The sequence below is a fragment of the Echiichthys vipera genome, assembly GCF_963691815.1.
Source record: "Echiichthys vipera genome assembly, chromosome: 16".
NCBI classification, from domain to species: domain Eukaryota; kingdom Metazoa; phylum Chordata; class Actinopteri; order Perciformes; family Trachinidae; genus Echiichthys; species Echiichthys vipera.
Genome location: NC_139841.1, coordinates 15,969,698 through 15,982,039, shown reverse-complemented (window position 1 = coordinate 15,982,039; position 12,342 = coordinate 15,969,698). Strand labels below are relative to the sequence as shown.

The 12,342-nt window shown below is 40.5% G+C and overlaps 1 protein-coding gene across 1 annotated transcript; it reads left to right on the top strand.

Moving 5' to 3' along the window:
- The first annotated feature begins 4,188 nt into the window (after positions 1-4,188).
- On the top strand, positions 4,189-10,566 carry ccdc80l2 (coiled-coil domain containing 80 like 2). The gene is made up of 12 exons (XM_083929717.1): positions 4,189-4,778; positions 4,869-4,957; positions 5,036-5,209; positions 5,361-5,512; positions 6,173-6,496; positions 6,700-6,940; positions 7,115-7,271; positions 8,511-8,647; positions 8,942-9,093; positions 9,250-9,353; positions 9,834-9,914; positions 10,076-10,566. The coding sequence occupies exons 1-12, from the start codon at positions 4,490-4,492 to the stop codon at positions 10,408-10,410; spliced, it is 2,235 nt and encodes a 744-aa protein (XP_083785843.1). The 5' UTR covers positions 4,189-4,489; the 3' UTR covers positions 10,411-10,566.
- Positions 10,567-12,342: the final 1,776 nt, after the last annotated feature.

The following is a 12,342-nucleotide window of genomic DNA, read 5'->3' as shown; positions in this document are numbered from 1 at the left end:
GTTTAGTCCACCATAAGTTAAGGCTTCATTTAGGAACACAAGTTATGTGGCACAAGTCATGTTTAAAACTCTTACGCATATGCACAAGTATATTTCTAAATAGACAAACCATACAAATACATATGAAGGCTAAGGATGAAGAAATTGGTTAATGAGAAGAACATATAGTCTATGTGTATTCTACTATATCATGAAAGGCCTCCCAAAATTTATTGAAAATGCAACTCTGTAAACTTCCACTGGGGAACGCTCTTTCGCCATTTTATATCCATCTTTGCACTATGGGATAAAACCAACAGGTCTATCGATTTTTTTCCTTCTACACTAAACCTGACATTTTTTTTAAAAATGACTTATGCATATAATTATGTCATACATATACATATACATATACATATACATAGACATATACATATACTGAATAAACCTGTTAAGAGGACTCGGGGTAATGCAACACCCATCCATCCATTATCTCTCTTATCATTTGCAGAGTTACAGGGGACTGGGGGCTATACCTGTCCACAGTGGATGAGAGGTGGGCAGGTCGACAAGGCCTCATGGTTTGGAAATAAATCAGGACCCACCTTTTATACAGGGAAGGCCCTTTCCATTTCAAGTTCTCTATTAAATTAGCACAAACCAGTTGACACGTACTGCAGGTGGAGCATTGGGGGCCCTGGGGAAGTTGCTTGTTTTGCCCAGTTGGTAATCCAGGCTTTCAGGTATGTACATGTATGTTTGATTACATCTTGTTCAATTACAATTTTCCTTTTACAATAATATGTTTCAGCATTTCAAAGGAAGTACATCTACTGATCACCGGGAGAGGGGGCTTGAATCAATTGATGTTATGTGTAATCTTAAGCATCACATCAAACAGATGTGGTCTAGAGGGATATCTGAACTGACACTTTCATATGTGTAGCGACGGCCCACTCCAGCCCTCTTCATGGACTAATTGCCTTCTTTAACACAGATGTTCCGTTACATTGTGTCAGGAATTCTCTTTCATTTATTTTCATTTAATTGTTAGTGTCATTGCTCCTTATAATCAGAAACACAGTTATCATAAATAAAGTAGAATTACCATTGATGTTTTAGGTTTTTGGGAAGCATGTTTCTGGATTCATCGATAACTTCCATGATACATAATTAAATATGATATAGGGTCAGCTGAGCCTATTATCTCCTCTCCAGCACCATTACACTGTGATGTGTATTGTGCATTTATGTGCATTTTAAAATACACTAGGGAAACATAAGCATGTTTTTAGAATGTGGAGGTGTATTTTTCTTTTAATGTGACCGTGGTAGGTTGCTTTTTGTGTTCTGTCAGTTCTGTTAGAATATTATTGTTAGGTGCCATTAGGTGATTCATATCTTTTAATGCACTATATATAAAATGCATAGATCTTCCCTTTGCATGGCATCCCCGCCCCGATTCCCCTTTTGAACACCTGGACTTCATTTTGGAACTTATACAGATAATCATACACCCTGTATGAGATCCAGTGTTTTCAGATATTTAGTCATTTGGACGGTTGTGTGAGGTCACCGGGAGAGGGGGCTTGAATCAATCGATGTTATGTGTAATCTTAAGCATCACATCAAACAGATGTGGTCTAGGGGGATATCTGAACTGACACTTTCATATATGTAGCGACGGCCCACTCCAGCCCTCTTCATGGACTAATTGGTTTCTTTAACACAGTTGTTCAGTTACATTGTGTCAGGAATTCTCTTTCATTTTTTTTTCATTTAATTGTTGCTCCTTATAATCAGAAACACACTTATCATTAATAAAGTAGAATTACCATTGATGTTTTAGGTTTTTGGGAAGCATGTTTCTGGATTCATTGATAACTTCCATGATACATAATTAAATATGATATAGGGTCATCTGAGCCTATTATCTCCTCTCCAGCACCATTACACTGTGATGTGTAGAGACACATGGAAGGTGGCTTCCCTGTCACTGTCTTGACACTCATACGTGGAACAGGAGCAAGAAGGTCTCTGTTTATCTTTTCTTCAGGGTATCTATTCACTCTGCAGCACATACCTTCACTTATAGTACGATATATGTACTGTATACACACTATACATACACTCTCTCTCACCAACTGCTCATCTGGTTCTTTTTATCAGGCTCAGAGAGTGGAATGCGTTGTTGCTACACCTGGTTCTCATTTCAGCGTTTCACCCCAAAGACAGCTCTTCTAATTGCATTGGCTTTGCTTGAAAGTGTTTTGTTTTCTTGTTCCCCTATATTCTCTCTCCATTTCTTCTTCTTCCTCATTGACATCCAAACTTTCAATTTTACCATCACGTGTTATTTAAAGGTCAGGGAGCAGGTGGAAGAACATTTCTGATCGTAACGCCCCTAAACAGCAATTGTTTTCAGTAATTTCAAAGTGTGTAACACAATGTCGCTGTACTTCGCTCTGTTTAGCAGATGCATGCGTTTAGATCTAAAAAATCATTAGTTGCATATCCATGTTTTATTCTTAAGAACTGTTTGATCTTTCTCTTTCAGGCCATGTGTTTTCTATGTTGAAAATCAAGGATAGAAGACCTTATAAATATTGTCATATAAAACAAATACATGACATATGGTGACCCCTGGCCTTACATAAAAAAGGAGTAAACAATAGGATCATGGATTAATCCCATTCCTTTATGAATTTCATTGCAACTCACTCATCTCACTGCTGCTGCAACTGGATATTTCTTTTGTTTTTGCTTCATGTTTGTGCTCTGCTTAGATTATACCTTATATTAAATTTAACTTTATACTCAAATGTATTCCTTAAATAGATTAAATAATTAATGTAAAATTTCTTTTATTTTACACTATTATAACTTTATCTTTTGCAGACCTAGAAAGGCCCGAATTTTGGGCATCAGGTTTGAGAAGCGTTGTGGTCTTATGAACTGTAACGGGAACTGATAGTTGAGATGGTTGGGCATTAAGTGAAAGATGAATAGTTTCAGGCATTGGTTTATTGTGGTTAAGATTAGTAAGTGGAGCTTTTTGGGGGCAGTAGTGGGAGGGAAAACACATTATCTCCTGGCTTTTTCCTTAACTCACCTCTGGGCACATCTGCCTCAGATTCTTTTGAACTTTGAACTGGCGTGAACTTTTCTAGACTGCAGCGTCTATTAGCCTGTCTGGGTTATTTATGGTTGCGGCCATTTCCCTTCATTTAAAAGCTTTAACTCCTTATGAACAAATGGCTTTAAGCTGATCTGCTCTAACTCTAATCTCCCACTTTTACTCCCTCATTCTGTCAACACTCAACACTCTTAGGCAACCTGCAGCGCCTTGGTGTCTGATGGAAAGTGACAGGTGTTAAAATAAAAAAAACAACAACTGCCAAATACAGTCAATCTTCACACTAGGTGTAATAATGCAAGTAATTTGATCCTTACGTGGATATTGCCTCTTCACTTGACCCTCTATAGAGGAAGGTCAGAGGTCAGGATTGGCCTCACAGAAGCACCCTGAAGCAGGTAAGCATTTAGGCTCTTGGTAGGGAAATTGTCCTCACTTTTATAAATGTTATGCAGCAATGTGTGTCTTTTTGCATGTGAGTGTTGTTTTTTCTATTGACAATGAACACCAAACCCACAAGTCAGCTGTGGGACAAAGCAGCAACACACATAGAATAGTGTGTGTGTGTGTGTGTGTGTGTGGGGGTGGGGGGGGGGGTGACAGAAAGAGAGAGAGAGAGAGTGTGTGTGTGTGTCGGTGTGTGTGTGACAGAAAGAGAGAGATAGAGTGTGTGTGTGTGTGTGTGTGAGTTTGTGTGTGTGTGTGTGAGAGAGAGAGAGAGAGAGAGAGAGAGAGAGAGAGAGAGAGAGAGAGAGAGAGAGAGAGAGAGAGAGAGAGAGAGAGAGAGAGAGACTGGGAAAAAAGAAAGATTTTTCAGCAAGAAAATGCTTTGAAGTCCAAAAAATTCCAGGAGTTTCCTGTTAACAAGCCTGGAGTATAATGTGAACCAGGAGAGTGTGTGTGTGTGTGTGTGTGTGTGTGTGTGTGTGTGTGTGTGTGTGTGTGTGTGTGTGTGTGTGTGTGTGTGTGTGTGTGTGTGTGTGTGTGTGTGTGTGTGTGTGTAAGAAGAGGGAACTCTCTCTGTATGCAAGAAGAGGGAACTTTGGTCAGTCTCTCTCTGCTGGTGAGAGGGATTAACATCACAGCAGTCTTTGCTGTCCTTCCCCTTGGTGGTTCATGTCAGCTTTGGTCTTTTTTAAAGGAAACAGAACGGAAAAGGGTTTTGAATTTGGATTCAACATATGGAGATTTCTTTGTTTTGTGACTGACAATCTGGAGCTTTTAAACCCTTGAATCACTTTTAAAATAACTGGCAGATCCATCTCTTCCATTTCACATGCAACACTGCTGCCTGCGATCCGGCACAAATGTATTTTTTAGTCAGAAGGGGACTTGTGAGCCACTAACCTGATCAACAAACCAACCTCTCCAACCATGTCAGTAAGGATGTTTAATTTCTATAAGTCACACTGGCCTCTGCTGTTGTTTGTTGCTCTGTGGAGCCTCAGCTACCCGAGTTTGCTCACTGCCTGGCCGGGCATCGGTCGCAGCAAGCCCAAGGATCAGCTGGACCCTAATGTGAGGGACTGGGGAGACTACTCAGACCTCCCCCCGGGGATTGAGCAGGGGTTAGGGTTGGAGAAAGAACATGCAGACAACAGAGGAGTTGGAGAATCATTGTCGAGCCTGGCTCCGGAGCTAGATTTTCTGGCTGACTTTGCAGGCAAGACACATGAACTGATCAGCTGATGTATCGTATCGACTTGTCTGTTTTACGTACTTACTGTACCTCCACCGCCCATCTCCCCTCCAGGTAAAAAGCGACTGTGGGTGATTACAGCTCCATCACACAATGACAACTACCTTCGTATGATGGAGAAACAGCTGGAAGACATGGAGCAGGTACTGTACCGATTTATTTGTTCTACAAATTAGAGATTCTTTTTTAAATTTATATTTCCCTGTTTTACTATCTCTCAGAAAGGGCTGAACTGCCGTCTAGCAGAAAGAGACACATTCATTATCACCATCATCCAGAACGCCATGATGGAAGGTCGAATCCAGAAAACTACTTTCCAAGGAGAAGCCACTGTAGAGAGCCTGGACCCCGACACAGTTAGCAAACTGCTGCATTACCTGGAGCTCACCAGCCAGGTAAGCAGTTCATCTCTCGACAAGATGTAGTGAAGCTGCAGCCCTTTTCAAGGCTGTCTTTTAATCGACATTTTTTTCTGAAATGGTCTGTCTCTACTTCACGGGTACCTCCGATTGACTTCTAGTTTTTATACTGTACCTATTGTTTCAGGAGCAGGGATTCACCATGCTGGTTCTGAAGAAGAATCTTCGGGTCAGTGAGCGCTTCCCTTATCCGGTCCGTGTCGATGCAGTTTTGGAGCTCATTGATCAGTTCCCTGTGAGGAAGCTGGAGAGGATGACCAGAAAAGGATCCAACTTGAGGTTCCATTATAGCGCTCGGTGATTCACTGTACTAGAGAACGGAGGACAGAGGAAGGAAGTTCATTCAGTCCACTTTCAATTTAAAGTGGTGCTTTTTTTTTTTTATAGGAATCATGACCAGATCTGGATAGAGTCCGGAGTCTCCCTTTCACGCATGTAGAACCCAATAGGAGATTGTCTTGATTAATGCAATCTCACATAAGGGAAATACTTGGTTAATTGGATGGCTCCTTGGTAGAGCGTGCAAGAGGCAGGGTATGATGTGGATTACACTGCTTCATAATTTGGTCCTAAACAACCAGGTCTCGCCATTCCTTGAATCTGTCAGACAATTTCGCCTCGTCTCAGTTAGGTTATTTTGTTGCTGTCTTCCCGTAATTCGCCCTTCTTCTTCACTGAGCCAAATGATAAAAACAACGTCAACACGCCCACTCGCTTGCTGTGAATTCTCACACTTTGGGACATTGTAGTAGGGGAGCTGGCAGGGTCAAGACCATTTGAATCATCAATCCAACTGACATTTGTGTACTCACATACAGTTCTGCTGGATAATGTCTCAATTATTTCAGGTTTGCGGTGCATGTGTGATATGCAAGTTATGAAGGAAAAAAACTACACAAATCCTCTCTGAATGCTTTTTGATGCTGTATGTTTTCTCAGGTGTAAAACGACTAAGAAGAAGGTTGTGATGAAAAGGAAAAAAATGATGAAGAAGACAGTGCTGAGCCCTCAGAGGCAGGGAAATGTGACTTCTGTCGTGGCTTTACAAAGAAAACCTCCCCTGGATAAAAAAGCTGCCCTGAAGAGTAAAATCCAGGATATACTGAGTGGACGGTCAAGGTTTGTTATCCGTAAGGTGCCTGCTGTGGGGTCCACGAGGGGTAAAGACTCGAGAAGTGGTGGCCAGCCCACCTCTAACAGACAGCAAAGAGTGCAAAGTCCACCGTCTGTGTCAAAGACCAAAGAAGAAGTAAAGAAAGACAGGTGCTGTCTTCATATTAATAGTCAATTTCTCAAACATAGTAGACATAAGAGTGTGGATGATGGAATGATTTCACTTAGACCCTGCTTAGAGCTTGTGTCCCCATCTGGTATGCCATGCCTCCTCATCCCTTTACACCAAACAGAAGTGCTATTTTTAGTGCTGGATGAACATCAAAGTATTTTTCTTTCCTGTTTCACTGCAGGCCGGACTCTGCTGTGGAAGACGGGAGGACAAGACATGGAGGGAAAAACAGTGAGGATAAAAAAGAGCAGAATGTAAAGGAGAACACACAGGAAAAAGTGAGCTCTAAGAAAAAGGGTAAAGGGAAAAAAGGGAAGAAAGGGAAGGGAAGAGGGAAGAAGTCGAACAGAGAGGCCAGTGAAAAGGACAAAACAGCCTTGAAGGAGTTTTTGGACAGTTTAAAGGGGACACGGAGGTTAATGGTGAGAACTTTCTCTTTTTGCATCCTGTTGCCTGCCTTTTTCTCTGTGTTTTATCTCTAATCCTGATGTGCATCCACATTATAAATATATGCAAACCATTGGACTTTTATGACATATCTGCAACTAATCTTCCTATCCTCCATTTGGAGTGATGTATCTGTTTGTGTGTACTAGTTGATTTCAACGCCCAGCAGAGATGCGACACTATACATCCAGCAGAAAGACAACAGTGAGAAGCAACACTGTGACCTTGCGTTTAGGAAGATCACTGTGGTGACCATTGTGGGTGAAGGCAGCGACGCAGTGCTCGCGCTGCAACACCACCAGCTCGGTAGGGAGCGTTTGTACACTTTTCTGTGTGTGTTTGTGCGTGTGATGTTCTTTTTTGTTTGAAAATTTGCATCTGAAATGTTTGGTTAGGTTCTCACTCGGGGTGAGCCAAGTAATCAGAAAATGTTTAGCAGATATTATCTATTTGTATTTACATACAACTACCGTCGGAACTTTCTGAACAAAGGGGAATATGTTGTATTTTTTGTCCAAAGGCAAATGATGCTTCCATAGTTACAGCAGCAGAGGTTCTATTCACTGTTCTTGCATTTATTGTAGCAAGGATCATACTGGTGTTTTTCAAGCGTCATCCTCTTTACTTCCTCTTTACAAAATTCAGCTGCAGACTGCTTTCTGATTGAGTTGTCAATACTTGTTATTGTGCTGTGGTGGTGTGTTTGAAGGTCACATTATGTTTACATGCTGTAATGTGTTTTTGTTCAAAAAACATATTACTTTTCTCATGTTTTTTTGTTTAAAGGCAGAGTTTCTGAATACAGGCTGTGTGCATTTCTCTGTGGATTAACCATTTTGATACTTTAATTAATAAATTATATATCACCTCACCCTTGTTTGCAAAAAAAAGACATGGAAATCTCACTTTTTACAACATGGGACCTTCAAATGCTGTGGGTACTTGCTAAGGGCTCAGAGGTTGTAACATATCTTAGTTTAGTGTGTTAGCATGCTACCTGGTTGAGCCAATAAGGAAGTGCCAAAAATGTCAGTTCACCAAGTATCCACTAGGGGCAGGTTTCATAACAGAGCAGTTTCTCATTGACCCCCATGTTAAACCGTTTCACATCATAATCAACCTGTTTAAGGCCTGGTACAAAAAATCATTCTAGTCTGTATGTTTACCTGAGGAGGGTGAATTTTCTTGTACCAGGCTAGTTTTTTATTCTGTTGGAGGTTTAAGTTTGTGAATAATTAGGGGCGTGGTCTTTATACAGTCTATGCAATAAACACGAACTACAGCTGTGGCTGGTAGGAAAGTTGTTTGATTTAAAGGTATTTAGTCATAAACCAAAGTACTGAAAATCCCACACAACAGCCGAGCAATAAACACTGCTCTTGGTCATAAGGCTCAAAGAGGTGGTGATTCAGCTTTATGATAGTTTTGAGTCACAGTTAATGCTGTTGTTGGTTAACTATTGTGTCCCTGCTGTTTTGTCTGCACCTTTTATATCTATCTTTACATCTATGCAGACAAATTCATTCATATATTTTCACGTTTCAGAGTCGGAGCCTCCACTCAGTGACCGATCAGAACATTTCTCAGATCCTGGCCTGATCTCTCTGTTGAGAGCAGAGCTCGGCCTGTCGTCCTCTGACCTCTTTTCCATGACCGTCACAGACTACGACATCAAGCCCAATGTAAGACTGTCTCCTTTGCACTTGTTTTTTTTACTTAGGTTTAACAAGCGAGCAGACTTGTTTTCAGCACCACTCTCACTCATGATCACACCTGGAAGCAGTCAGGTTCACAGCTGCTCAGAGTGATGAGAACAACATTCACCTTGTCTACCGAGACTTTTCAAGCCAGTGCAGCAGTCCCACTTTCAAATTTGGGTGACAACACTCCAAATTACAAATACACTAAACTTAACTAGAGTTCTTTCTTTGAGTTTTATTTATTTTTTGCCTAATTAGCCTTTATCTTTCCCCTAGAGAGTCTTTGAGGCTCCTCCATCCAGTTCTGCTTTGTTCGAGTACATTGACAACTTTCCATCGAGGCGCTCAGAAAAAGAAAAGGAAAGAAGGAATCCTCCGTCCTGCTCCAATGGCAAGAAAGACCCTGCAGCTGAGAATTCACTTCTCAGGTATTGTACTGTTCAGTGCTTATCATAACCTTATACTACACAGAGACAAACAGCGTCAAGGAGCCTCTTCATGAATCATATAAAGTGCATTATGTCAGGTAATACAGACTTATACCACAACATTCAAACTCACATGGTTATTTTTCTGATGTTTAGGTTCATGTCAAAAAGGAGACTGCTGCTCATCTCTGCCCCCTCTGAAGACGATTACTCCTTCCAACAGCAGCTCTCTGCTCTCAGTGGACAGGAGTGTCACCTGGGTCAGTAACAAAGCGCATTTGCATCTACTGAACAATACTCTGTCTGTAGTTTATGAGTCAGTCACTTTTACAGGAAATACATTTATTTCACTACATTTATTTCATCGGTTGAGTTACTAGCTACTCTGCAAATTCAGACTGATGCAAAATATTACGTTACCCAGCAGTATACAGTATAAAGTACAACTACAGCTGGCCCTATCTTTACCAGCTGCAACATTATAATGCAGCTTACAAATGAATGCAACAATTATTATAATCTTTTCATGTAATATATATTATTCTAAAATGGTACATTCTGCAAAATGAGCATTTTTACTTTAAGTAAAAAAATTATAATGCAGGACTTTACTTGCAGTAGAGTATTTCTAGAGTGTGGTGTTCCTGCTTTTACAAGTAAAGGTTCTGAGTACTTCTTTCACCACTGACTACAGTATTTGTTACTCACATTAATCCCATATTGTTGTTTGGGACTTTCAGGCATTCGCCACTTTGCCATGTTGAAGCTGATTGGAACTGGAGATAAAGCATCAGGAACTGTTGAGCTGTTTCCCCTAAATGGTGAGTCACAGTCACGAGGGCAGTCCAGGTACATAGAAACATGATGGAAAAATTAACTTTGAGTTAACTGCTAATGTTGTGTATATTATTGTAAATACTGTTATATTGAGACATCGCCAACATTTTTTAATTTTTTCAAAAGTTTTTTATTGTTGTTCCAGGTCGCAGTCAGAGTGAAGTTGAGCCATTATCCCGTGACGTGGTCAACAATCTGAGAGAACAGCTGAAGATCAGTAAGGATTATTTCAGCATGCTGGTTGTGGGGAAAGACAGCGACGTCAAGGCGTGGTTCCCGTCACCCATGTGGTCCCTGGATAGCATCTACGACCTGGTGGACTCCATGGAGCTGCGCCTCCAGGAGGAGAAGCTGCAGAAAAGACTGGGGATCCAATGCCCTGAGGACAGAGGGAGAGGGGGCGGTGAGGGACGGCATTATCACGACTACGATGAAGACAGGGCGGAGGAGACGTACTTGTATCACCGGTCCGAGGAATGAGGAGAAAGAAGGGGGAAGAAGATGCAGTGGAGAGAAGAAGAGCTACCTAAATTCTTGAGAGGACACAGCAAATACATGAACACACACACACAAACACAAACACACACACACACACACACACACACACACACACACACACACACACACACACACACACACAGGCAAGCTAATAAACAAAGACCTCACAGGTCCAGGACCCACATCGTCACAGACACATTGATATTTTATGTTTGTAAGTAATAAATGTCAAAAGCAGAGCAGAAATTATTGGAATGGTTTCGTTCAAAAACTCTTAATAAAAGCATTTGCGCACCCTCAACTGTTTTTTTTTAGAAAACATTTTCTGTTTTTTGATTACAGCAACAGTGAAACAGGAGGTACATTCAAGGCTGCAGATCGTGGTTGTTGGCAACACTTATGTCCACTCTCTTTCAAACACATGGAAGAAAGAGGGAAAGAGAGTGTAGAAGAATGTAAATTCCCTCTATTGAAATGTTGTGATGCTAAAATTGAAACTGTATTAGAAAGACACATGTTTTTCTTTAACTCTGAGCTAAACATCTGTTTTTTAAAGAGCCGTGGTCTTGAAGACACTTCAGAGTCAGTAAAACAAAGAGTTATTGATGCTGGACCCGTTGCCTCGGGACATTCTTTTATAACAGTTCTTTTAAAAACAGAACTTAACTTCACTGCAATGGCTTTCAACAAGGACAAAACAAAAAGCAGGGTTGGGGTTTTCCCTATTTTCCCAAACCCAATTTTATAATAGGGAAAGACTGATTCATTACATTGAGACAAAGACTACTAATATAGAGAATAGTGAATATTCATGACATGGCAGCACTGTCAATATCTTAAAGCAATTCTTAAATAAATTCTTAAAGTAAAATCATGACGATGAGAAGATATGCAGACTCACTTCAGGAGAAATGTATTTGTGTCAAAAATGAACAGTAAACACCAGACATGACCACAACCACATACAATTGTGGAAGGCAGTTCTTACAGTCAGGGGAGTAGAAGTAGATGATTGTAGAGTTGTAAGCACTGGTAGGCAAATAACATCAAATAACAAAACGATAACAAATGTTGATGCTTCAAATACCGTGAGTTACAGCGACAGGCTGAAGATCCGGCAACTTGCCCTAAGAACAGGAATGATCAAAATGTACTTGTTGGCATAATGATGAGTGTCTTCTCCCCAGTGCATTCTGGGAGTGTCTGCACGCCACAACCTGCTATGACCCTTAGTAAAGTAAGTGAATGTGGGTAAATGAGTGAGTTCATTTTTTTTTTTACACATCATCTTCTCTCATTACCATAAAATAGACTTATTATAAAGTCCGGAAAAGAATGTCAATAGTAGTGTTTTAACTTTTTTAGGGTAAATAAGCTGGCAAAATATCAAATGTAGCTGACATGTTTACATTATTTATTTTGCACCTAAGCTTAATTATTACTTTGTAATAAAGCTATCACCTGTTGGTAATTCCAAATGTTTACTGGACCGCCCTCTAGTGGACAGAACATATAACAACCACATGCTGGTAGTGGCATTTGCAATGAATAAGCCTGTTTATACAGCGTATAGGTACATACTAGAATATATCAACATTAGGCTAAATTTGGGCATTGAAAACTTGAACATAATTTGAATATTAAAAATAATATGGAATGAAACTCGAATGGGATTACTGAGGAAGACTGACAAAAGTGGGGTCTACTATGGTTGATGTTTATTTCGGCTACATAGCTTTTAGTAAAGTCGCATTTTTGTTTCCATAAATAGCTCATCATCATGTTTAAAGCGCTCAATACTGTTGCTATGGAACAAGTCTCACATTGTTTTTTTTCTATTGACCTGAGTGAGTGGGCATCAGTGGTGGAGCACATAGGGAAACTGCATGGAGTTTTAGGGATAGGCAAATCAAT

What these genes read in the sequence shown, in the direction of transcription:
- ccdc80l2 (XM_083929717.1), top strand. Translation starts at nt 4,490, where the DNA reads ATGTCAGTAAGGATGTTTAATTTCTATAAGTCACACTGGCCTCTGCTG. An exon ending in TTTTCTGGCTGACTTTGCAG is followed by an intron (nt 4,779 to 4,868) that starts GCAAGACACATG and finishes TCTCCCCTCCAG; the next exon opens with GTAAAAAGCGACTGTGGGTG. An exon ending in TGGACAGGAGTGTCACCTGG is followed by an intron (nt 9,354 to 9,833) that starts GTCAGTAACAAA and finishes TGGGACTTTCAG; the next exon opens with GCATTCGCCACTTTGCCATG.